Source organism: Eleutherodactylus coqui, chromosome 8, assembly GCF_035609145.1.
Source record: "Eleutherodactylus coqui strain aEleCoq1 chromosome 8, aEleCoq1.hap1, whole genome shotgun sequence".
Lineage (NCBI taxonomy): Eukaryota > Metazoa > Chordata > Amphibia > Anura > Eleutherodactylidae > Eleutherodactylus > Eleutherodactylus coqui.
Genome location: NC_089844.1, coordinates 100,025,663 through 100,051,683, shown reverse-complemented (window position 1 = coordinate 100,051,683; position 26,021 = coordinate 100,025,663). Strand labels below are relative to the sequence as shown.

At 44.4% G+C, this 26,021-nt stretch overlaps 1 protein-coding gene across 1 annotated transcript; it reads left to right on the top strand.

Moving 5' to 3' along the window:
* Positions 1 to 23,318: 23,318 nt before the first annotated feature.
* On the top strand, positions 23,319 to 25,104 carry LOC136576648 (hemoglobin subunit alpha-4-like). Its single transcript, XM_066576131.1, has 3 exons — positions 23,319 to 23,472; positions 24,370 to 24,574; positions 24,930 to 25,104. The coding sequence occupies exons 1-3, from the start codon at positions 23,378 to 23,380 to the stop codon at positions 25,056 to 25,058; spliced, it is 429 nt and encodes a 142-aa protein (XP_066432228.1). The 5' UTR covers positions 23,319 to 23,377; the 3' UTR covers positions 25,059 to 25,104.
* Positions 25,105 to 26,021: the final 917 nt, after the last annotated feature.

Genomic DNA, 26,021 nt, shown 5'->3' with positions numbered 1-26,021 from the left:
TCTGTTTTTTTTTTAAAGTGCCAGGCAGGTACAACTCCGCTATGGCAAGTCTGTGTGCACCCGCAGCATGGGTGGCTAGCAGGAACACACAGACGGTACAGAAAGAAATCCCATTGCAGTGCCCCGGATAGCTGAGATAACATGAGAGAAAATACATGTTGGCTGTGGCCCACACGCCGTCTGTTTTTTTTTTTTTTATTCGGGCCAGATAGATAGAACACCGCGATGGGAAGACTTAGTGCACCCCTAGTATACACAGACCCCTGTAATATTCCAGTAGCAAAGGTATAAGCTGACCCTAGTAACAGTTATGTTGCAGACGTCTAGGGAGACCCAAGTAACATTTCTGTAGTAACAGTATAGACAGACCCCAGTAACATTTCATTAACAGAAGTATAGGCAGACCCCTGTAACATTTCTGTTGTAACAGTATAGACAGAGCCGAGTCTAGGGAGACCCCAGTAACTTTTCTGTAGTAACAGTATAGACAGACCCCAGTAACATTTCATTAACAGAAGTATAGGCAGACCCCTGTAACATTTCAGTAGCAGCAGTATATGCAGACCCCTGTAACATTTCAGTAGCAGCAGTACAGGCAGAGCCCAGTATTTGTAACATTTCAGTAGTAACAGTATAGACAGACCCCAGTAACATTTCTGTTATAACAGCATAGACAGAGCCGAGTAACATTTTTGTAGTAACAGTATAGGCAGATCCCAGTAACGTTTCTGTAGCAGCAGTATGGGCAGACCCCTGTAACATTTATGTAGCAGCAGTATAAGCAGACCCCAGAAACATTAATGTAGCAGAAGCATAGGCAGACCCCTGTAACATTTTTGTAGCAGCAGTATAGGCAGACCCCAGTACCATTTCTGTAGAAGTAAAGGCAGACCCCAGTAACATTTCTGTCACCGCAGTATAAGCAGACCCCTGTAACATTTCTGTAGCAGAAGCATAGGCAGACCGCAGTACCATTTTTGTAGCAGAAGTATACGCAGACCCCTGTAACATTTACGTGGCAGAAGTATAGGCAGACCCCAGTAACATTCTTGTAACATTCTTGTAGCAGAAGTATAGGCAGACTCCTGTGACATTTAAGTGGCAGCAGTATAGGCAGACCCCAGTAACATTTATGTGGCAGAAGTATAGACAGACCCCAGTAACAGTTATGTAGCAGCAGTATAGGCAGACCCCAGTAACAGTTATGTAGCAGCAGTATAGGCAGAACCCTGTAGCCTTTCTGTAGCAGCAGTATAAGCAGACCCCTAAAACATTTATATAGAAGAAGCATAGTCAGACCCCTGAAACATGTCTGTAGTAGAAGTATAGACAGACCCCAGTACCATTTTTGTAGCAGAAGTATACGCAGACCCCCTGTAACATTTACGTGGCAGAAGTATAGGCAGACTCCTGTGACATTTAAGTGGCAGCAGTATAGGCAGACCCCTGTAACATTTATGTAGCAGCAGTATCGGCAGACCCCAGTATCATTTCTGTAGCAGCAGTATAGGCAGACCCCTGTAGCATTTATGTGGCAGAAGTATAGGCAGACCCCAGTAACAGTTATGTAGCAGCAGTATAGGCAGATCCCAGTATCATTTCTGTTGTTGAAGTATAGGCAGACCCCAGTAACATTTTTGTAGCAGAAGTATACGCAGACTCCTGTATCATTTCAGTAGTAACACTATAGACAGATCCCAGTAACATTTCTGTAGCAGAAGTATAGGCAGACCCCTGTAACATTCAAGTGGCAGCGGTATAGGCAGACCAGTGTAACATGTAAGTGGCAGCAGTATAGGCAGACTCCTGTAACTTTCTTGTAGCAGAAGTATAGGCAGGCAGGCAGACCCCAGTAAAATTTCTGTAGTAATAGTATAGGCCAACCTCTGAAACATTGGGATACCATGAGCGTAGGCGAAGGCCGGAAAAATTAGCTGGATAAGAGTGTAGGAGTGGGCCCGAAAAATTAGTGTACCAAGAGTACAAGTGTACCTCTGAAAAATTTATCAACCGAGAGGGCAGGTGAAACCCATAAACATTTTTTTAAAGATACAGCTCACTGTTCCTTAATTTGTAACTGAGCCTGGAGGCAGCGCTGTTTAAAAAATTGGTTCATGTAACAGTCTCAATACTTTTGAAACGTAGAAACATTGTAAAAACATTGGTAGATGTAGATCAGCCTTTTGGGCCGCAGAAAAATTGGCAGTTCAGCGCGATGACATGTTGTTTCTGGAGGAGGAGTAGCAGGAGGAGGACTAATGTCAGAGACAGATTGACAAAGATAAATGCCCGTTTTCCCGGTGATAGAGAGGAGTGGTTTTATCTGCAGTTGCAGCGAAAAGAATCTTTAAGTTCCGCTGCTCTCCGCCGGTGGAGAAGAGAAGTCTGGGGAAATCCAGGCTTTGTTCGTCTTTATGAGTGTAAGCATGTCAGCATTGGCAGTTGACAGGTACGCTTGTCCGTGATGATTCCCCCACCTGCACTAAACACCCTCTCTGACAAGACGCTAGCGGCAGGGAAAGCCAGCAGCTCCACGGCATACAGCGCAAGTTCGTGCCACGTGTCCATCTTTGACACCCAATAGTTGTATGGAGCTGAGGCATCACGGAGGACGGTGGTACGATCGGCTACGTACTCCCTCACCATCTTTTACAGTGCTCCCTCCAACTCAGCCTTGACTGGGGAGTGGTGACGCAGTCTTGCTGGGGAGCCATAAAGCTGGCAAAGGCCTTGGAGAGTGTTCCCCTGCCTGCGCTGTACATGCTGCCTGATCTCCGCGCCTCCCCTGCTACTTGGCCCTCGGAACTGCGCCTTCTGCCGCTAGCGCTGTCAGATGGGAAGTTTACCATCAGTTTGTCCACCAGGGACCTGTGGTATTGCACCACTCTCGAACCCCTTTCCTCTTCGGGAATGAGAGTGGAAAGGTTCTCCTTATACCGGGGGTCGAGAAGGGTGTACACCCAGTAGAGATGAGCGAACGTGCTCGGCCACGCCCCTTTTTCGCCCGAATACCACGATTTTCGAGTACTTCCATACTCGGGCGAAAAAATTCGGGGGTCGCCGTGGCGGCGCGGGGGGTTGCAGCGGGGAGTGGGGGGGAGAGGGAGAGAGAGAGGGCTCCCCCCTGTTCCCCGCTGCTACCCCCCATGCCGCCACGCCTCTCCCTGCCCCCCGGCGCACCCAAGTACTTTTCACCCGAGTAGTGAAGTACTCGGAAATCGTGGTATTCGGGCGAAAAAGGGGCGTGGCCGAGCACGTTCGCTCATCTCTAACACCCAGTAATCCGTAGTCGCCAGAATGCGTCTAACGCGAGGGTCACGAGAAAGGAAGCATAACATGAAGTCAGCCATGTGTGCCAGGGTGCCAGTACGCAAGACATGGCTGTCCTCACTAGGAAGATCACTTTCAGGATCCTCCTCCTCCTCCTCGTCCACAGGCCATACACGATGAACAGATGGGAGGCAAGCAGCATGGCTACCCTCTGCAGTGGTCCCAGCTGTCTCTTCCCCCGTCTCCTGTTCCGACCACAAAGTGTCAGCCTTTATGCTTTGCAGCGAACTTCTCAGCAGGCATAGCAGAGGAATGGTGACGCTAATGATTGCAGCATCGCTACCCATCTGGGTAGACTCCTCAAAGTTTCCGAGGATCTGGCAGATGTCTGCCATCCAGGCCCACTCCTCGGTAAAGAATTGGGGAGGCTGACTCCCACTACACCGCCCATGTTGGAGTTGGTATTCCACTATTGCTCTATGCTGCTCATAGAGCCTGGCCAACATGTGGAGCGTAGAATTCCACCGTGTGGGCACGTCGCACAGCAGCCAGTGCTCTGGCAGATTAAACCGATGTTGCAGGGTCCACAGGGTGGCAGCGTCCGTGGTGGACTTGCGGAAATGTGCGCAGGCGCGGCGCACCTTGCCGAGCAGGTCTGACAAGTGCGGGTAGTTTATCTGAAACCGCTGAACCACCAGATTGAAGACGTGGGACAGGCATGGGACGTGTGAGGCTGCCACCAGGTTATGGCCGTTGTCACACACGACCATTCTCGGTTGGAGGCTCAGCGGCGAAAGCCAGATGTCTGTCTGCTCAGTCAGACCCTGCAACAGCTCGGAGGCCGTGTGCCTCTTGTCACCTAGGCTGAGTACTTTCAGCACGGCCTGCTGACGCTTGCCCACCGCTGTGCTGCCGCGCCGCGCCACACCGACTGCTGGCGACATGCTGCTCACATTTCTTAATTGAGAGGTAAAGGTTGCGTAGGAGGAGGGCGAGGGTTTAGAGGAGGTGGCATAGACCGCCGCAGATACCAGAACCGAGGAAGTACCCACAATTCTGGGTGTGGGTACGACGTGTGCGGTCCCAGCCTCCACCAAATTCACCCAATGTGCCGTCAGGGAGATATAGTGGCCCTGCCCACCAGTACTTGTCCACATATCCGTGGTTAAGTGGACCTTACCAGTAACCGCGTTGGTGAGGGTACGATTTATGTTGCGGAAGACGTGCTGGTGTAGGGCTGGGACGGCACACCAGGAAAAATAGTGGCGACTGGGGACCAAGTAGCGTGGGACCGCCGCCGCCATCATGTTTTTGAAAGCCTCCGTTTCCACAAGCCTGTACAGCAGCATCTCCAGGCTGATCAATTTCGCAATGTGCACGTTTAGAGCTTGAGCGTGCAGGTGCGTGGAGGCGTATTTGCTTTTGCGCTCCAAGGCTTGCGCTAGCGACAGCTGGATGCTGCGCTGAAATTGCTGGATGGGGCCAAGGGCAGCGGAGGTGAGGGTGTAGGTGCAGGCCGGGAGGCGCTCGTGCCTGTGCCCTGAGAGGGGGGTTGGATCTGAGTGGCAGGTTGGGGCACAGGGGGAGAGGCAGTGGTGCGACCTGGAGGCGGTGATTGGCCTTTGTCCCACCTCGTGGGGTGCTTGCTCCTCATATGCCTGCATGTGCTGGTGGTGGTGAGGCAGGTACTGGTGGCTCCCCGGCTGATCTTGGCGCGACTCAGGTTGCACACCACTGTTCCTCGGTCGTCCGCGCTCTCACTGAAAAACATCCACACCTTTGAAGACCTAGGCCTCTGCAGGGTGGCTTGGCGTGAGGGGCTGCTTTGGGAAACAGTTGGGGGAGTCTTTGCTCTGGCCCTGCCTCTACCCCTGCCCACCCCACTGCCTTTTCCAACCTGTTCTGCTGCTGCACTTGCCTCCCCCTCTGAAGACCTCTCCTCAGTTGGCTTAGCGAACCAGGTGGGGTCAGTCACCTCATCGTCCAGCTGCTCTTCCTCCGAATCCTTTGTGTGTTCCTCCCCCGGACTTACTGCCCTTACTACTACCTCACAGATAGACAACTGTGTCTAATCATCATCGACCTCCTCACCCACTGCAAGCTCTTGAGACAGTTGCCGGAAGTCCCCAGTCTCATCACCCGGACCTCAGGAACTTTCCAAAGGTTGGGCATCAGTCACAACAAACTCCTCAGGTGGGAGAGGAACCATTTTTTCCCAATCAGAATGTGTCATTTTCATGGAGTGAGGAGGCTGGGAGGAAGGAGGAGCAACAGCCAGAGGATTCAGAGTTGCAGCAGTGGACGGCGTAGAAGACTGGTCGATACATTGCTGGATGCATTTTCTGCCATCTACGACAGGACCTGCTCACAGTGCTCATTTTGTAATAAAGGTCTACCACGTGGACCCAAAAATTGTGATATGAAGCTGGGGAACCCAGAAACTTGCCTCTCTCCTAATCCTGCATCAGCCGGCTGTGATTCTCCTGGACCCGGGACTCGGCCTGTGCCCACACCCTCACTTGAACCTCCGCGTCCTCGCCCGCGTCCACGGCCATGTCCTCTAGGCCTACCCCTACCCCTCAGCATGGTGTATTACCAATAGAGCAGACACAGAGCGGTCTGAATAATTATGCAATTAGTGGCGTGCAGTTGGAGGCTGACAGCGGTTATGTTACGCACACTGCAGTCCACAAAAAATTATACGCTAGGCTGGAAAAAGGCGTAGCTGGGTAATAGTGAGCCACTACAACTCCCAGCGGTCACGCAGTAAAATGCACACGGTCACAGGTAGCCCTAAGAAGGAGCTTTTTTTCCAATTTTTTTGAAAAAGTAAACAGCCTAGATAGCGTGTATATGTCTTTTCCTCTATCAGCGGCTGTGGGCGAATGCTGCGCATGAAGTTGATGGGACGCACAGAGTGGTGTAAAAAATTAGGCAATTATTGGCCTGCACTTGGAGGATCACAGTGGTTATGTAACGCACACTGTAGGCCGAAAAAATTATACGCTGGGCTGCAGAAAGGCCTAGCTGGCTAATAGTGAGCCACTATAACAGTAATGCACACGCTCACAGGTAGCCCTAAGGAGGAACTTTTTTGGGGTACTTGTTGACAGGATTCAACACTACCACTGTCCCTGCCTGACCAGTACTGCCCCTATACTCTGTATAATTGGCTGCAGACTGAGAGCGCAATAGTCTGCATAGCAAGATGAAAACCAAAAAATTGTGCAAAACTGCTCCCAGGAGCCACAACAGTAATGCACATGGCCAGATGTGGCCCTAAGAAGAACCGTTGGGGTTCTTGACAACGCTAACACTCTCCCTATAGCAGCAGCAGCACTCTCCCTAATCTCTGCCAGCGTGTGTCTGAGGCAAGCAGTGGGCGGGGCCGCTTTAAATACTCAGCGGTCACTTGATCTCACCAGCCACTCACTGCAGGGGGGTGGGATAGGGCTGGAACATCACAGGAGGAAGTGGTAATGCCTTCCTCGCATGTCTATTGGCCAAAAAATTGCGCAAAACATGCAGGGAAGGAAATGGAATTGACTCGAGTACCGTGTGGTGCTCGTCTCGAGTAACGAGCATCTCGAGTACCCTAATACTCGAGCGAGCATCAAGCTCGGACGAGTACGTTCGCTCATCTCTAATACATATATATATATATATATATATATATATTCTCCCAACTTGCAGATCATCTAAGAGGTGTTGCAAAAAATAAGCATCTTTATGTATCAGAAGATCTGTGAGATAGGAGAAGAAGGGGTCATTTTTTGACTCCTAATGTGCAGGAATCATCCTCTTATGTTGCAGCATTGAGAAGGCCTGATAATTCTCTGGTTATAAAGGAGGAGGAGATTTTAGGGACATTTTTTCTCTATTTTAAAAACCTGTATGCTTCTAAGCTAAGTCTGGATTGTGAAGACTTTTATGAATATTTGGCTCGGGTGCAATTGCCAACTTTGTATGATAATCAGATTGTGATATTAGAGGTTCCTTTAACATTGAATGAGGTAAAGGATGCAGTAGCAGCACTTCCTAATGAAAAGCCGCTTGAGTTAGATGGTCACCCAAATTAATTTTTTAAGCGCAACGAGGATATGCGTCCTGCATATTTATTGACGGTGTTCACCATTAATGAGAAATGCTATTGTCTCAATATCTAAACTGGAAAAGGATTTGTCTCTTCCTGACTCCTATTACCCAGTATCTCTGTTGACAACTGATATTAAAATCTTGGCGAAGCTTCTCTCGAATAGATTAATTTTAGTAGTGACTCATTTGATACATGAGAATCGTTCAGGATAAATGGTCTGGAAGGTTGGCAATTCCAAAACCTTCTTTCCTTTGGACGTAGAGGGCGCCCCTTGTTACAGTCATAGTCTTTGGTATAAACAGATGATGGGAGAGATCTCTCTGGGTATTGTAGTCCTCCCATTTCATTTATTACTTTAGTTGCCTGCTTTTATACCACCTCAAGCTCTGATATGTCCTTTTTGAGTACTGGTGCCCAAAACTGTACACAATATTCTATGTGTAGTCTGACCAGTGATTTGTAAAGAGGAAGAACAATGTTCTTGTCATGTGCCGGTAAACTTCTTGCGTCATGTGCCGGTAAACGTCATGTGTTGGTAAACTTCTTGTGATGCACCCCATCATTCTATTTGCCTTGGCAGCAGCTGCTTGACATTGGTTGTTCCAGTTAAGCTCACTTAGTTGCCCAGAGTTAATGTGACCCCTCCATAAGTGTGAATGTGTTTGTCTTGTGCAATTGTATTGTCAGTGTCTTCTATGTGTATGCATTTGTGATGTGTATTGCACCTCTGCAGCACTGAATAGGTTAACATCTGGGTTATGTCTGGGAAGTGTATTTTGTTGTAATAGGTAGAAACCAACAGCACTCACCAATATGACCAGTCTGGTGGAATGGATTTGTATGGGATGCACGCCCAGCTGAGACCGGATCCTTGGTCTCCAAAATCAGTCCAATGTATTCACATACAAGGCAGCATCATACAGTGCATATTCAAAAGAGTGAAAGAACTTTTTTTCCTGTGGTCATCTGAGCAACGTTTCAACCCTGAATGGGTCTTTGCTTGACAAAGACCCATTGAGAGTTAAAATGTTGCTGAGATGACTACGGAGAATAAAGGTATTTTACTCTTTTGAATATGCACTGTATGATGCTGCCTTGTATGTGAATACAGTGTATATTGTTGTATGTCATGTGACCATGTTTATATATATATATATATATATATATATATATATACATATATATGTGTGTGTGTGTGTTTGCAAGGATGCTATGTGGGAGAGTCTATGCAAGTGGTTAGTTAGCAAAGGTCTTACTTGCCAAAAGCAGTCCAGGAGAGTTTGGAGTTAGTCTGAGAGGAGTCTTGGGAGACGAAAAGCTTTCACTGAGTAGGAGAAAGTGTGCCTCATCTTACTAGGATCCCCAAGATGGAAGAGGCTGAGTGATGGCCTGATGTCTGCCCTGGGCTCAATTCACCCAGGCCCCCTTGGTGCTAGTATGGAGTACTAAGAGAGAGAAGAGAGAGAAAGAGGAACCACCGGGTACCACAGAGTGCAACGCTAATCGTGAGTGTAGACCAGTAGAGAGAAAAAGAGAGTGAAAAAGAGAATTGAGTCACCGGGAACAGAACCCCACAGATAACTGGGACTGTGGCTTCTTCTGACATCCTGAGTATCCTCCTTGCCACACAATAATCTCTTGTTGCACATGTGTCAGCCTGATGTTGTAAAGTTTGGACTGTATTCAAATTTATTCAAGTAAACGAGCTCTACCGAGTGTTTCCGGGTTTGCTCAGAAAGTTATCGCTGTGCATGTGGACTATTTATTCCAACTTCTGGATTCACCACAGAGTATGTTCACCTTAAAGTCCTTGTCACTCGTGACGGAGGCGTCACGAGTGACAAGGACTTTAAGGTAAACTGCGGACTGGATTTTCCCTGTGAAACTCCCCCAGCAGTAACTTGGTCGGGTCCCGTGCTACCACCAGGGGAGGAGATGGTAGAGCCTTGTGACAAGGCCTTCTATATACCCCACTATCTCCTCGACTGTGGGCCCGCTTCTCGGATGCTGCACTTACAGTTAACTAAAATCCCCAAATTCTTGGTTTTGCCCAATGATTTCCCATTTGGTATGTAATGGTGACGTGTATTTCCTCTGCCCATGTGCATAACCTTACATTTATCAGTGTTAAACCTCATTTGCCACTTTTCTGTCCAAGCCTCCAGCTTATCCAGATCCATTTGCAACCACATTCTACCCTCTCATCAGTTAATTAATTTACATAGTTTTGTATCATCTGCAAATGCTGCTGTTTAACTGCAAATGCTCCTAGCAGGTCATTAATAAATCAATAAGTCATTCATAAATAAAGCTAGTACAATGGCTTTAATTTTGGTTGACTAATTTGTAAAGATTAATTAAACTCTCAAACTCACAACTGCCACCAAACATTTTGCAGTATATAGTCACTGCTTCTCTGGCCTCTCCACTTACCAGTGTCTAGCTTGATCTAATAGTACTGTAGTGTGGTAATCCCTGCTCTTTGGGAGACCAAGACCACCAGATAAGGCTGGTTTAGACACAATGATTCTCACTCAAAAATTGCTCAAAGCCGTCTTTGAGCGAGAAACGTTGGGTCTAACTGCATGGACATTGAGCAGTTTTCATTAACGAGTCGCTGATCTTTTTTTTTCAGCATGCTGAAAGAGAACGGTCAGCCTAATCAGGACCGTGTGCTGAGTTCACAGTGGGATACCCCTTATACTATTGTTTTGCTGGTATCCCATTTCGTCAACACAGCCGGAGTATGAAGAACACAGCAGTCCAGCTATCATTCATTGAATGGCTGAGCGCTGCCTATGATTGGTTGAGTGCTTAGCCAATCAGATACAGCTCTTTCAGCAGGTGGGGATTTTAAATCCCCGCCTGATGAAAGAATTTTAAAGCAGTGCAGGGAGAAGACCCAGCTACATGCGCTGAGCCCTGGTAATCGGATGCCTAAGTCCTCTCTTGTTTGTTCCACCTGGTAGTGGTCAGATGCCTGATTCTAGTTCTGTTTGTTCCATTCACCTGATGGTGGTTGGATGCCTGTGTCATGTCCTGTCTTTCCCCTCCAAAGTTGTCAGATGCTTTTTTCCTCTCTAGTTTGTTCCCTTTGTCCGAATGGTTGCAGGACGCTTGAACCATGTGCTGTCGGTGGTGTTTAGTGTGGCAGTGGACTTCTGTCTGCTATCTACCTTTGCCTAGCTCTGTTAATGTCTCCATCTATTATTTTTTCTTCCCTAATCTTCTTCTAGGGACAAGCTAGGTTCAAGGTAACCGAGGTTGAAGATGTGGGGCCATCCCTATCAGGGCAATCAGGGAGAGATAAGCAGGAGAGGCACTCAGGACAGGCCCCACTCCCCTGTCAAGCAGACCAGTGTCAGGGAGCAGGTACCTAGAATAGCGCCACATTGGAGAAGCCTCATGTGAGGCTGAAGGAGGCGCAGTGGTGATGCGAATAGCACGTCACCACCCAGAAGAGCAGCCCCTTGTGATAGGGAAAGTGTGAGGGCTAAGGCTCTCCTCCTATGGATTAAACCAGGAAGATTTTGGTGCCTGCAGGCACACAAAAAAAATATTAGAGCTGTGTTACTGGTTAGACCAGTAGCCCAGCACAGAGAGGCAGGCATAGTTGTAGCAGACCGCACAGGAGAGTAGTTTTGTGCTGGCAACCATTAAAAGGGGATATGCAAAACATGGAACAAATATAGAGCCTATATATGCTTGTCTGAAAACGCTTTAAAAATGCATACCGTGCGCAAATTCACCCTAATTATTTTCTAAAGTACTATTAATGCACAGCAATTTGTGGCTCATAGTATTTATTTGACATACATATTCCCGTCAGTGTAGCTGTTCTATACAATATTATCAAATTAGAAATTCCATATCTATGTCTTCTCTGATGCCTCATTACCTCACCCCAAAACATTTGCATTAATTGTTTTAAATCTAAACAGTCTGAAAGAAGACAAGAGCGCTTGGACATATCGTATAGACGTACCACTACAGATTCTGCTGTGTCACTGGGATCTTATCAGCCTTCGTGCTGGTCTCTTGGCAGCATCAGGTTAGCCATCTGGCCCCACACAAGCCCATAGAAAGAGACCGCAGATTGCTGAAATGCATACATAGCACATTACATTTTTCCTCAGTTGCAAAAGTCACTACAAAGTTTCAAACTAGCTGAGGAAGGCTGCTTTCACATCGGCATTAGGAACCTCTGTTCAGGGGTTCTGTCGCAGATCAGGCACAAAATGTCGGAGGAAAATGTTCTGTATGAAGGACTTTTTCATACGGAAAAATGCAAGACAGCTGAATGGAGACCAAATGGACACCATTAAAATAAATGAGATCCTGTTCGGTTCTGTGATAAGACGGATCTGTTCAGCCAGGGGATTCCCCTTTCCTGCTCCCCTAACGGAGGAGAAAACTGAATCCCCAAACGTAGATGTGAAAGCAGCCCAAATAACATAAGCACAAGAGGTTTTATGCCTGAATTCACTGTTTCCTTCGAGAATTTGGGTGATAATCGCGCCATGTAAAGGTACCTTTATGCTGAATTCACATGGGCTTTTTTGCACACACAAAATTTGCGCAAGCAATACTCAGCAAATAAAGCCTATTGGTTTCAATGGGTCCCATCACTTGCGCATTTCAGTTACGCAAAAAAATTGTGCATGCAATATGCGTGAAACATTGCGTAATTGCACAGGAAAAAGAAGACATCTTGAAGTCATTAGACTAATTATGACTGGGAGCATCAGTACATATTTTGTACACGCAGATGCGCATGACTTGAGTGTGCAAAAAGTACAGTAAAATACGTCAATGCACGTGCAAAAAAGCAACATTTGTTTTGCAAAAATGATGTGCTCATGCTAGTGCAAATACAATTGACTATTCAAACTGTGCTAATGCATGCAAGATTGAAAAAAAAATCTGAAAGATAGGTCCTGCCCGACCTTTCTCGCTTGTAGTATAAACTACATACGAGAAAGATAGGGCAAATCCTATATTTTCTCGCACATAGTATTAACATGCAAGAATCCCAGTAGTGGAAACGAAACCATTGAAATCAATGGTTCCGTTTCATCCCATATGCAGACATGATTTTCACGGCTGCATAATGGTACTAATACACACCCATCTGTTTAGGCCTTAGGGTCACTATGGGGTAACTATGAGGACTCCTTCACATGGGCTTTACCGCACTTCGGTCATGCAATTACACTGTGTATATACGACACCAAAAAATTGTTTGCGCCCACATTTTTTGGCCTCTCCAGCAAGTTTTTATGTGCGCAAATACACAGCATAATTCCACGCCCAAAAAGGAATGCAGGCAGGCTCATTGAAATGCTCATTTGCGCGCGGCAAGCAAAGAAGCGCAAATTAAAATCGCTAATTAGTTCTAGATGTGTTCGTTTTCCAGCAGAATTACGCAGTGTTTCACGAATCACCTTGCGTATTGCACGTACATTTGTGCACCCCCCATTGACTTCTATGGGGACCTTTGGTGCGCAAATACGCAGAAAAATAGAGCCTGTTCTTTGGTGTGCAACCAAAATGCTCACGCAAAATACGGAAATGTGGATAAGCCTATTGATACCAATAGGTAGTATTCTCTGCGTATTACGCAGACAAATTATGCACGGGCAAATACACCCATGTGAAGGCAGATTACGGGCCTCTTCAGACAACTGTATGAGCAACTGCGTATGCTTTAGTGCAACGCATTTGCACTGTGCGTGAGGTATATTTGCGTGTGTATCGGCACATAGTACTGAACTTTTTGTGCACGCAGGACCTATTTTTATGTGTGCACAAGAGATGCGTGCACAAAACACGTTAATAAGAACAAACCCATTAACATCAATAGGTTCTATTCTCTGCGGGCGTATATTTCACAAAAACGCATACAAACATGGTTGTCTGCAGAAGCCCTCAGGCTGTTGCGGCCCTCGGTGAAGCCTTACTGCTGCACCACCTGAACCTACTATTGCTCTTGTGGCTGAACATAAAAGTCACATGGGCGGAGAAAAACAACTAAAGCATCCAAAGAGGTAAAAGGGTGGACACCAACCATACTAATGAAATGTCCAACGAGCACATATGGGTGTGATAATTAGGATCTCACATACTGGACACTTTGCTGTTTAGTATATATGTAAGCTAGATAGACTTCTCTTTTTATTCGGATGTCATTATGTGATACGCCTATACTAATTGTGTAGATGACATTTTGTGAGTAATGTAATATCAAATAATTAAAAAAACGTAAAAACCAAATAAATTCCTCATTAAGGCCTCCTTCCCACGAATGGATTTCCGCCGCGTAATTCGCGGCGAAAATCCGCTGCGTTGCCTGCAGCTATTAGGTCCTATTGAACCTAATAGCTCAGGGCACACGGTGCGGAATTCCGCACACCGTGAAATCTCCCGTCCTCACCCGCGGCATGCTCTATTTGCCGCGGGTGTATGCGCAGACGGCTTCCATTGCAGTCAATGGAAGCCGTCCATTCACGCTATCTCCCGCTGTAGCACAGCGGAAGATAGCGTGAAAACGCTTCCCTGCTTACCGCCGCCGCGTCATATGATGCGGTGGACGTGTCATGTGACGTGGCCGACGTGTCATATGACGCGGCGGCGGTGGGCGAGGATGCGTCATGCGGGATCCGCTGGTAAGTATGGGGTCTCTGGGGGCGCCGTGCCGGCTTCGTCAAAGAATATTCCGCGGCGGAGCCCGTCACGGCCGTGTGCAGCCGGCCTAATTCCTGATGTAGTGATGGCAAAATCTATAGAGGAGTTTAAAAGGGGACTTGATGTCTTTCTGGAGAGGAAGGATATTACAGGATATAAATCTTAGGTTAATTGTTAATCCGGGTATACAGGCAGGTAGGAACTATTAGGGGTTGATCCAGCGATAGTCTGATTGCCATTAGGGAGTCGGGAAGGAATTTTCCCCCAAATGGGCTAATTGGCTCCTGCCTCTTGGGGTTTTTGCCTTCCTCTGGATCAACAACACAGGAGGGTAGACAGGCTGGACTAGATGGACATTGTCTTCATTCGGCCTTACAAACTATGTTACTATGTGACAGTGTGTGGCTCACATGTGTGAGGGTAAGTGGCGGGTCCAAGTTACCAACAGTAGAGATGAGCAACTGGAAGCTTGCCTGCATCCTCTGTTTCAATTGTTGGATTGAGAGGCAGGAATATGTGCTTTTTATTAGATGCCTTCATTTCACTTCTTCACTCTGGGTTAGGTCTTGCGACTAACTTTTCTCTCACTTCTGCCAAACCGATTCTCTTTGCATACATATTCGGTATTGATGACAATACAATATTTCAGTAATTTTCATTGAATATACTGAAACCCTGATCAGGTGACACATTATCTCAACTTATGCAACAACTCAAGAAAAACAGTATTCCTCAACACTCGTAAGCCCTGCTACGCTACAAAGTGCTGCAACCTGATGAAGCTGTCAAGCTACAGGATAACATGCAAATGTGTTTGAGAGATAAGCAGCAGCCCATCTAGTAAATGCCTCAACAACTCATACCATCTGGCAGGTACCTGTCCCTACTCACTGGTATGTCACCACTGACAGGAAACTACTAATGAGAGATATAGACCCTTATTTTTGAATATTCACGTAGATTGTGTCAATTTTTTTTAGAACTCACCATCTTAAATTTTGCCAAGTTTACAAAAGTGGCGCACAGGCTTAAATTTGGCACAATATATGCTACACCAAAAATAAACTGCACCAAAAATAAACTGCACCAAAAAACATAGCAGTGCAGCAATGCCAAAAATGTGCCAATATGTATTTTGATATATATTTTGCACCACAAATTAAATTCTGCTTATGTACTAAAAAAAATAGTCTAACGCATAAAATGATGCAGAAACATGAAAAACTACCCGATCCATGTAGTTTATTTTGGACCACAAAATGTGCCAACTTCCGCATAACACTACATTGTGCACTAAAGTTGCAAGTTGCACCAGTTTGCATGCAGAAATATTTTGCTCCGAAAATTTTATTTTGCATAATCTACTAATATTAAATAATTATTCAATACTAGTCAAAATGATGATAAAACAAAAAAGGGGGCAAAATTAAGAAAAAAAAACAATACATGCGCCAAAACGAGTGTGCGACAAAAGCCTCTTCATTTACACCAACTTTGATCAGGTTTTGGTAGCACCACTGTTTCCCCGACACTTTCTTGCTGTAATGCTTTATAGAGGTGTCAGAGATAAGGAGAAGCTTGCCATGCCTGCTTTCGGCTGGCTTTACATGAGCATATGCATATTTTTGTGCACATGAGTGCCGCGTATTTGCGGAATGAACCTTCCTTTTTGCGCTTTGCATTGGTGTATTTTACTGCACTATTTGTAAGTGCGAGTCAGGTGCAATTGCATGTGCAGAAAAATATGCATCAATGCTCCCAAACCTGAAATGGCTAATTAGTCTAATGACTTCAAGATGTGATCTTTTTTCCTGCACAATTATGCAGTGTTACACGTATCTCCTACCGTATTGTGCACGCATTTGCGCATCCCTATTAAAATCTCCTTGCTCCTGGCTATTAAAGATGAGCGGTCCCTGGTCATGTGATTGCCATTATCCAATGGATAATGGCGATCACGTAAAAGTTAAAAAACAGTTGAAGTTTAATGCTCCTTTCAGTTTGGGCTCGTTGTGTATACGGACATAACATTAAGGCAACAATGGGTATGTTTCTGAACACATGACAAAAAGGGGTATCCAGTCTGGGCTGTAAATCCTCGTTTTCATGTGCACTACAAGAAAAATATATTTCTTTAAAATGAGATATTTGCAAAAAATATGAAAATTTATTTTTTCTCCTCTAAACTGCATTAACTCCTGAAAAAAAAAACTGTGGGGTCAAAATACTCCTGACCCCCCTCAGTGAATACATTAAGAAGTGTCGTTTTTAAAGTGGTGTCATTCGCGGGGGTATCTATCATTCTGACACCTATGAGTCTTCGCAATCTTGGCTTGGTGTAGGGAAAAAAAATGTTCCCCAAAATATTGATAATTAACCCCTTAGTGACCAAGCCTGTTTGCGACTTAGTGACGGAGCTAAATTTTGGAAATCTGACATGTGTCACTTAACATATTATAACTCTGTAAAGGTTTTGTATATCCAAGTGATTTTGACATTGTTTTTTCGCCACATATTGTACTTCATTTAGGTGGTAAAAATAGACCCATAGAATTTGTGTTTATTTAATAAAAGTTTTGATATTGGGAAAATGTTGAAAAAATTGTCATTTTTTCATATTTTTAACTGCAATATCTCAAATATGTGCAAACAAAAGGTACAAACCTGTGCTAAGATATATATTTCCATCTGTTTGCTTTATTCTGGGTGCATGTTTAAAAAACTTTCGGTTTATTTTTAACCATTTAGGAGACGTACAAATTTAACATTACTTTTCAGCATTTTGAGGAACATTTTGTTTTCCTACATCAAGCCAAAATTACAAAGGCTGATAGGTGTCAGAATGATAGATAACCCAACAAATGACCACATTTTAAAAACTACACCCCTTAATATATTCACTGAGTGGTGTCAGGAGTATTTTGAACCCCCTTATTGTTTTCAGGAATTCATGCAATTTAGAGGAGAAAAAATAAAATTTCATATTTTTGCAAAGATGTCATTTTAAAGACATATTTTTTTCTATAGTACACATGAAAATGAGGATTGACACCCCAAAATAGATACCCCTGTTTGTCCTGTGTTCAGAAATATACCCATTGTGGCCCTAATCTTATGTCTGGATGCACAATGGGGCCCAAAATGAAAGGAGGATTCGGTGGCTTTCAAAACAGAAATTTTGCTTGAAGGCCTTTTATGCTCCATAGCACACATGTAGAGCCCTTGAGTGGCCAAAAACCATAGAGAACCCCAACAAATGAGCCCATTTTAAAAACTAGGCCCCTTTACGAATTTATCTAGGGGTGTACTGCCCATTTTGACCCCACATTTTTTGATTGAATTAAAGCAAAGCAAGGGGAAAAATTGAGTTTAGTTTTTTTGGCAATTCTGTCATTTTAAAAACAGCTTTTTTTGTACAGCACACACATGAATGAAGCCTTGCACCATAAAATGGATACCCCTGTTTGTCCTGTGCTCAGAGACATACCCATTGTGGCCCTAATCTTATGTGTGGATGCACAAAGGGGCCCAAAATAAAAGGAGTAGTCGGTGGCTTTCAGAACAGAAATTTTACTTGAAGGTCTTTTATCCCCCATAGACAACTTGTAGAGCTCTTGAGCGGCCAAAACCATAGAAAACCTCCACAAATGACCCCATTTTAAAAACTAGACCCCATATCGAATTTATCTAGGGTTGTACTGCCCATTTGACCCCACAGTTTGTGAATAAATTTAAGCAAAGCAAAAGGAAAAAAACTATGAGTTTCGTTTTTTTTTGGCAATTCTGTCATTTTTAAAACTGCTTTTTTTTACAACACACACATGAATGAAGACTTGCACCCCAAAATGAATCCCCCTGTTTCTCCTGTGTTTAGAGACATACCCACTGTGGTCCAAATCTTATGTCTGGATGCATAATGAGGCCCAAAACGAAAGGAATAGTCAGTGGCTTTCAGAAAAGAAATTTTGCATTAAGGTGATTTAGGCCCCATAGCACACTTGTAGAGCCCTTGAGCGGCCAAAATGATGGAGAACCCCAACAAATGATCCCATTTTAAAAACTAGACCCCTTAACGCATTCAAGAATTCTTATCCTACAAGTTTTGAATAAATCTATGCAAAGCAGTAGAAAAATTTCTTTTGGCAATTGTGTCAATTTAAAAACAGTTTTTCTGTACAGCACACATATGAATGAAGACTTTCACTCCAAAATGGACGCCCCTGTTTGTCCCGTGTTCAGAAACATACCCCTTGTGGCCCTAATCTACTTACAGGACACATGGCTAGGCCTATAATGAAAGGAACACCTGTTGGATTTCAGGGTACAATTGAGCGGCCAAAACGATAAAGAACCCCCACAAATGACCCCACTTTGAAAACTAGACTCCCTAAAGAATTCAGATAGGGGTGTACTGCATATTTTGACCCCACAGTATTTAAATGATTTTAAGCAAAGCAGAAGGAAAAAATTACAATTTTCCTTCGTTTGGCAATTGTGTCAATTTAAAAACAGTTTTTTTTTGTACAGTGTACATAGGAATGAAGACGTTCACCCCAAAAGGTATAGCCCTGTTTGTCCCGTGTTCAGAAACATACCCATTGTGGCCCTAATCTACTTACAGGACACATGGCAAGGCCTGTAATGGAAAAAAACCCGTTGGATTTCAGGTACAACTGAATTAATTCCAGGCCCCATTGCCCAATTGTAGAGCCATTGAGCGGCCAAAACGATAAAAAAAAGCCACAAATGACCCCACTTTGAAAACTAGACCCCTTAACAAATTTATCCAGGGGTGTACTGCATATTTTGACCCCTCAGTATTTGAGTGAATCTAAGCAAAGCAGAAGGAAAAAATTAGGATTTTCATTTTTTTGGTAATTGTGTCAATGTAAAAATGGGGTTTTTTTGTACAGTGTACATAGGAATGAGAACGTTCACCCCAAAATGGATACCCCCATTTGTCCTGTGTTCAGAAACATTCCCGTTGTGGCCCTAATCTACTTACCGGGCCCATGGCAAGGCCTATAATGGAAAGAGCACCCGTTGGATTGCAGGGCACAACTGAATAAATTCCAGGCCCCATTGCTAACTTGTGGGGTAAAAAAATTGACTCACTAACAATAATACCCCCCCTTCCTTCACACTCCGCTCACTTTTTGGCCTTCCCCAAATCTTAGATAAAAGTAATAATGTAAACTGTGTGTTTTTTTTCAAAGACGGGTAATTATGGGGGCCTGGTTGGGATGGGTACATGGGGCAATAAAATCTGGTATCCCCCCATCTCTCACCCTTTTTGGGGGGTATTTCGTGACCTCAGCGGCAGGTATGGGGTGTAAAAAGTGGCGCTCTGTGAGTCTCTGTAAGCTTGCTGAGGTGATGCAGTCTCACACAGAAGGCACTCAACAAACTGCTTCTGGAACTGCATGAAGGCGAGCGTTCCCGGGGCTTCTTGTAAATTACGGATTACAAGTAGTGATCTGAATAACACCGAGTTCACAGGGCCATACGTGGAATCTGCTTGCGGATGCCTGCAGCGGATCCCTCCTGTGAGCCCAGCCGTGGCCCTGCGTATGGACGCGTAATGTACTGCACATAACTGCCTACTCACACAAGCGGTCATGCGCAGTACACCTTTTTTTTGTTTGTATTTCCTGCGCCGTCGCTTAGTGATGTCACGGGTACCAGGGTATATCTGTGACCATGGAGCACAACGGGCTCTATGCTGCGGATATCTGCGGTAAAATAGAACATGCTGCGTTCTGTTTTCTGTGATTGGATTACGTAATTCCAACCCGCTAATGTGAGGGGAAATGTGTAACCCAATGCGATTGATCTGCGTATTACCGCAGATCAGATGCATGCGGGATCCGTAGTTCCTATCTGGTCATGGGAGACCGGCTTAAGGTAGATCACTATCTTTTTATCATGTGACCAGGGACCACTCAGGCCACCAGTCACTGCTCCAGGCTCTTGGCGACTGTTGGTCGCCGGGAGCAAGGAGATTTTAAGTTTCCTGGGCTCCCTGACTCCTGCGCATGTGTCCAGCATTTTGCTGGCATTCGCATGCGCAGAATTTTGGGATGGTGCACAGAGGAGGAACGCGTCGGGGTTCAAATACAGAGGCCTCCGGTAAAAAGTTTTATCTCCTCTCACCGATCGCATAGGTGAGGGGAAATGAAACTTCAACTTTTTTTAAACTTTTACATGATCACCATAATCCATTGGATAACGGTGAACACGTGACCAGGAATCGCTCAACGTGGCTGCCTGTGAAAGCTCCAAGCTCTCGGCTAAGTTTTGTAGCCAAGAGCAGGGAGATTTTAAATTAACCTGGCAATCCATGGCTTTTGCGCATGCGTCTGCCTTTTGGGCGACGGGCGCATGCGCAGAAGCTGGGTAAGGTCCAAGGATAAATCCAGGGGCCTCAGGTACGTAATTTCATCTGCAAGCTTTTTAAACTTTTTTCTTACTTTTTTAAACTTTTTTACACCTTTTTTTTAACTCCATTGGATAACAGTGATCACGTCTCTGATGACATCTCTCTGCTCCTAGCTACACATGGTAGCCAGGAGCAGAGGGATTTTAAATTTCCCGGGGCCTGAGCCCCTCTGTGCGCACACCCGATGATTGATGTTGGGAGCACATGCGCGGAAGGAGAATTCAGGTCCCGAAAGATCATGACATCACGGAGGACCAGGGGTGAGTAGTTTCACGTCCCCTCACGGATCCAATCCATGAGGGGAGGTAAAAACTAACTTTTTAAAAACTTTTTTAGACTGGATAGCGGCCATCACGGGCCCGAGGACCGGTCACCACGGTCCCCGGTGACATGTCCTGGTTCCCGGCTGCCTTCAGGAGTCGGGAGCCAGGAGATTTTAAATTGACCGGGGCTCCCGGCCTTCTGCGCATGCATGTGACGTCATTCGTCTGGGGCGCATACGCAGAAGAGTGACCCCTTTACTGCAGGACACCACGGACAAGGTGGGTGAGTAATCTCAGCTGCTCTGATGGATCCAATCCATCAGGGCAGCTGAATCTTTAACTTCTTAAACTTTTTTTAACTTTATTGTGATTGGCGCTATCCATTGGATAGCGCCGATCGCATTGCTGGGGGGGACTGGCCGCAGCCCAGGATGACAGCTCCATGCTGTCGGCTACATGCGGGCACTGACAGCATGGAGCTGTCATGTCCTCAGCCAAGAGGGCTTTAATCCAAAAAGGATGCATGTTTTTACGTCCTCTAGGATTAAAGCCCACTTAGCTAGGACATAAAAAGGCAACGGGGCCGTCACTAAGGGGTTAATGTTAAATTTGTATGTCTCCTAAATGGTTAAAAAAAACCTAGTTTTTCAAATGAGCATCCAGAATAAAGTAAACAGATGGAAATGTATATCTTAACCAAAATTTGTACAGTATGTTTGTACATATTTGAGATATTGCAGTTGAAAATGTGAAAAAAAATCACAATTTTTTAAATTTTTCCTAATATTGGCACGTTTAATAAATATGCACAAATTCCATCAGTCTATTTTTTTTACCACCTAAATGAAGTACAACATGTGGCTAGAGATGAGCGAACGTACTCGGTAAGGGCGATTTCGCAATCGAGCACCGCGATTTTCGAGTACTTCACTACTCGGGTGAAAAGTACTTGGGTGCGCTGTGGGTGAGCGGGGGGTTGCAGCGGGGAGAGGGAGAGAGAGAGGGCTCCCCCCTGTTCCCCGCTGCTACCCCCCACTCCCCTCTGCAACCCCCCGCCCCACAGCGCACCCGAGTACTTTTCACCCGAGTAGTGAAGTTCTCGAAAATCGCGGTGCTCGATTGTGAAATCACCCTTACCGAGTACGTTCGCTCATCTCTACTTTTAATACATTATTGATCCAGTCAGATAAAATACTTTAACTTAACCCCTAGTGACCAAGCCTGTTTGTGCCTTAAAGGGGTTGTCTCGCGGCAAACATCAAAATTTTACTTTACCCCATTCCCCCTGTCACCCCCCTGGCATAAAATAGCAATTTAAAGCGGTTTTTAAACCGCTTGCTACTCACCGATCCGTCAAAATATGCAACCCCCCGCTCACCCACAGCGCCCCGAGTACTTTTCACCCGAGTAGTGAAGTACTCGAAAATCACGGTGCTTGATTGCGAAATCGCCCTTACCAAGTACGTTCGCTCATCTCTAATTAAAAGGTAAAGAAAACTTTTTCTTGTACCACAATTTTGATGGTTAAATATCACTTAAAATTGTGGAGCACCTGTGATTTCTTTCAATCAATTATACACTCACGTACTGTATGATTTTATTTAAAATGGCATGCCCATCAAAACTGTGGTAGAAGAAAGAGTTATTGTTTACCTTTAAGAGCATTATTAATCAAATTGAAAAAAATTATGTGATATAAAATACTTGTTTTTATTATTTTTTTCAAAAATAACACCACTATTTTCCATGGTTCGTAGCTAATATTTCACCTAATTACCATTCATTTATACAATCTCAAACAACCGCTTTCAAGATAATCCTATTTTTTTAAAACAACTTTTTCAATACATTTCCTTTATTGAAAGATATATATATATATATATATATATATATATATATATATATATATATAGACAGAAAATAGGAAAATTTGGGCATAAAAAATGTCAGAATGGCAATATCAACTTTTCAGTATTTTGGATCCGCAGGTCCGGTATGTAAAAATGTAAAAAAGGAAAGAACCCCCCCCCCAAGAAACTTAGGCCTCCAGCCCATAATGGTGTGAACCATGCAAAATAATCCTATTTTTAACAAAATCGGCAACCCAGATCCATTGGCAGCATTGTACTGTGCATGAGCAGCTTAGGTTTATTCCGGTTGATCTTGGTTTGTCGGGTTGGTCTCAATAATACATTTCATAGCAGTCACTTTCCATTTTAGCCGATTTTAAACAAAGCCCAAATGTATTGAATAAAAATGTCAAACTGTATTTTATGCTCTGTAGACATAATTATAGTTGGATCTGCAATGATCTATACATTCTTTTACAGGAATAAACTATTAGCAGCCCATGTATTCTTACAGGTATGATTGTCACATTGGTGAAGTGCAGAATAGGCCCTTCCAATATCTAATGCTTACCACTGCAAATAATTGTCCGAAAGCAGCAGTTTTCTGAAGGCGATGACACAAGATACATTTGGGTGTTTCTCCTAAGTGACCAATAGTTGTCAACAAGTGTCAATTTCTGCTGACCCTTCCTCTATAAGAATCCAAGGGAACTGAGACACACCACAAACCTCCTGGATCTGAACTCGCAGCTCGTTGCAACTATCCACAAGCAAGATGAGTTTCTCTGATGCTGAGAAGGCTGCCATTGTGTCCATGATCGGCAAAGTCGCTGCAAACCCTGGTGGATATGGTTCTGAAGCTTTGGAAAGGTAATATTTATTTTTGCAACTCAATTTGCTCCAAATTGGGCAAATTTCCATGTCAGAACTAATTGTTTTTTGTATCATAGACAAAAAATGATCATTTAAAGTGAGATTGTTATAACTCTTATGTCGATGACTAGCTTTAGGAATGCTAAGAATGTGCTCATGTAATGAAAGGCTTTCTTCTGTCATGTCTTCACTGCTTTTGAACAGGCAAAATAGCTCAGGGATCTTTCACACGGGTCAGAATTTTCCGCAACAGTGTTGCGGAATATGCCATCCAAGAATTCCGCACCCAATTCTACACGATAGCAGTATGGATTTTGGTACTGAATATCCCAAAGGAGGGCATATTCTGCACCATTGTTACAGAATATTCTGTCTTGTGTGAAGGGTCCCTTAGAGTGCTATGCGAGTACGAAAAAATGGACCCGTTATAAGTCAACGGGATACTTTAGCCATCATTAGAATACAGATCAAAATTGATTGGTCATATTCTTCATGGACCTTAATGCTAGTGACACATATGGCAATAGAAATGGCCTGAGGAAAAAAAGCACTTCAATGAGCCTTAGGCCCCTTTAATTATACATTCATTTTCTTTCCAAAAATTTGGAGAAATGTACTGCTGTGAAAATGAACTCCCAATATTTTTAGAAAAATCTCCAAAAAACTGCACAGAAAAATTAAACTTTTTAAAATGGCTTTTCCAAAAAAAAAAGGATTTTTATCATAACATTATAAAACAGGAAATGCCTTTAAATTGTTGCACGCGGCCACCATATGGTGAAGCTTGGGAGACCTGTATTCAGTGAAAGTAAATAGATGTCTTCTATCTCTACTTTTTATTTCAAATGGCTTAATCCTATTTTAGTATTACATTGTATTTTCTTTCTTTTTTAGGCTCTTCCTGGGATTCCCCCAGACCAAGACTTACTTCAATCACATTGACGTGAGCCACGGATCTGCTGATGTCCGCACACATGGAGGCAAAGTCTTGGGTGCCCTTGTAGAAGCTGCCAAACATCTGGACGACATGGAGGGAACCTTGTCCCAACTAAGTGACTTGCATGCCTACAACCTGATGGTGGATCCAGGAAACTTCAAAGTAAGACTCATGATCAATGAAATGCAAAGAATGGCGGTGAAGATACAAAGAATCGTATTATTAATGAATGGTTTTATTGCCGAGCAATCACTTTCCTTTCAGTATTTCTTGGCTGGATGTTAGGCACTGTTCACAGTTTCATTCTGTCAGATTTTGGTTGCCCCTGAAGTAAAGTACAGTAAACAGAAATTGTGACCTCACAAACCCACTAAATGTCAACGGGATCCAGTAGGATCTGTTATAAGACTATTCCATCATAAATCATTTCCAGTGTGAACAGTGTTTTATTATAATGTAATGCGAGTACAGTAATTGTACAAGTTGTAAGATTGTAATGACTGTCTTTCTGTTACAGCTGCTGTCTCATTGTATCCTGGTCGTCCTGGCCTGTCACTTCCCCGCTGAGTTTGATGCCTGCACCCATGCTGCTTTTGACAAGTACCTTGCAGTAGTGTCTGCCATTCTCACCTCCAAGTACAGATAAATGGATCACTAAACAATGTGCTTCTAAATAAAAGCTTTGAATGAAATTGACATTTGTCCTTGTATTTATTGTTGACTTTATAAAATGTAGCATTTATTATTAAAAGCCACCAATGGATTTCACATAATAAGGCTGCTTTCACATCTGCAGCAGGGATTCTGTTTTCCTTCTCTGTTCGGGGAGCAGGAAAGGAGAATCTCGTGGCTGAACAGATCTATCTGTCTTATGACAGAACCAAACAGCACCAAATGGATCCATTGATTATAATTGGGTCCACTTGGTTTCCGCTCAGCTGCCTGGCATTATACTGAAAGAGCAAGTGCTGTGAAGGTTCCATCGCAGATGTGAAGGCAGCCTAAAGACACATGTCTAATAGGGGTCATCACATCACAACACCCCTCTTCTTTGTAAGGCTCTGAAAGCTCACTGCGTTATATGAAAATGTCCAGGGTATAGTCCGGGAAAGCTCCAGGTACATACACCTTAACTATCCATAGGCCCCCATGCACCCAGCGTATGCCAAAAGTGTGTCCTTTAGAAATATGATGGTCTGATTTGTGCCGAACTCAGGCAGAATTCTGCCATTCACAGAAGCAATAGAAGTGGGTAACAGAAATCTGGTACGGATAGACCAAGGACTGAGAAAAGAAGTTGCCAGGTGTGCTAGAATCTAAGAAAGCTTGAATTGGGTTCCTGGAATAGCCAGGATGACGGGTATGGTAACCTTGTGGGAGGGGGAAACTTTGCCTAGGTTAGCCTCTCCTACTCGTCCTAGGTATTGGAGTTTGCCTGTTTTCACCTCAGGAAATGACTCCTGTCACCACAGTAAAGGCAGAGGTATGTCTATATTAATGTTACAGATCAAAGATGTGTAATAGCATGAAAAAATATGCTTCATCATGACCCATTTTGGCGTGTATTACAGACACCAGTAGACCATTAAAATGAATGGGTGGGCGCAAA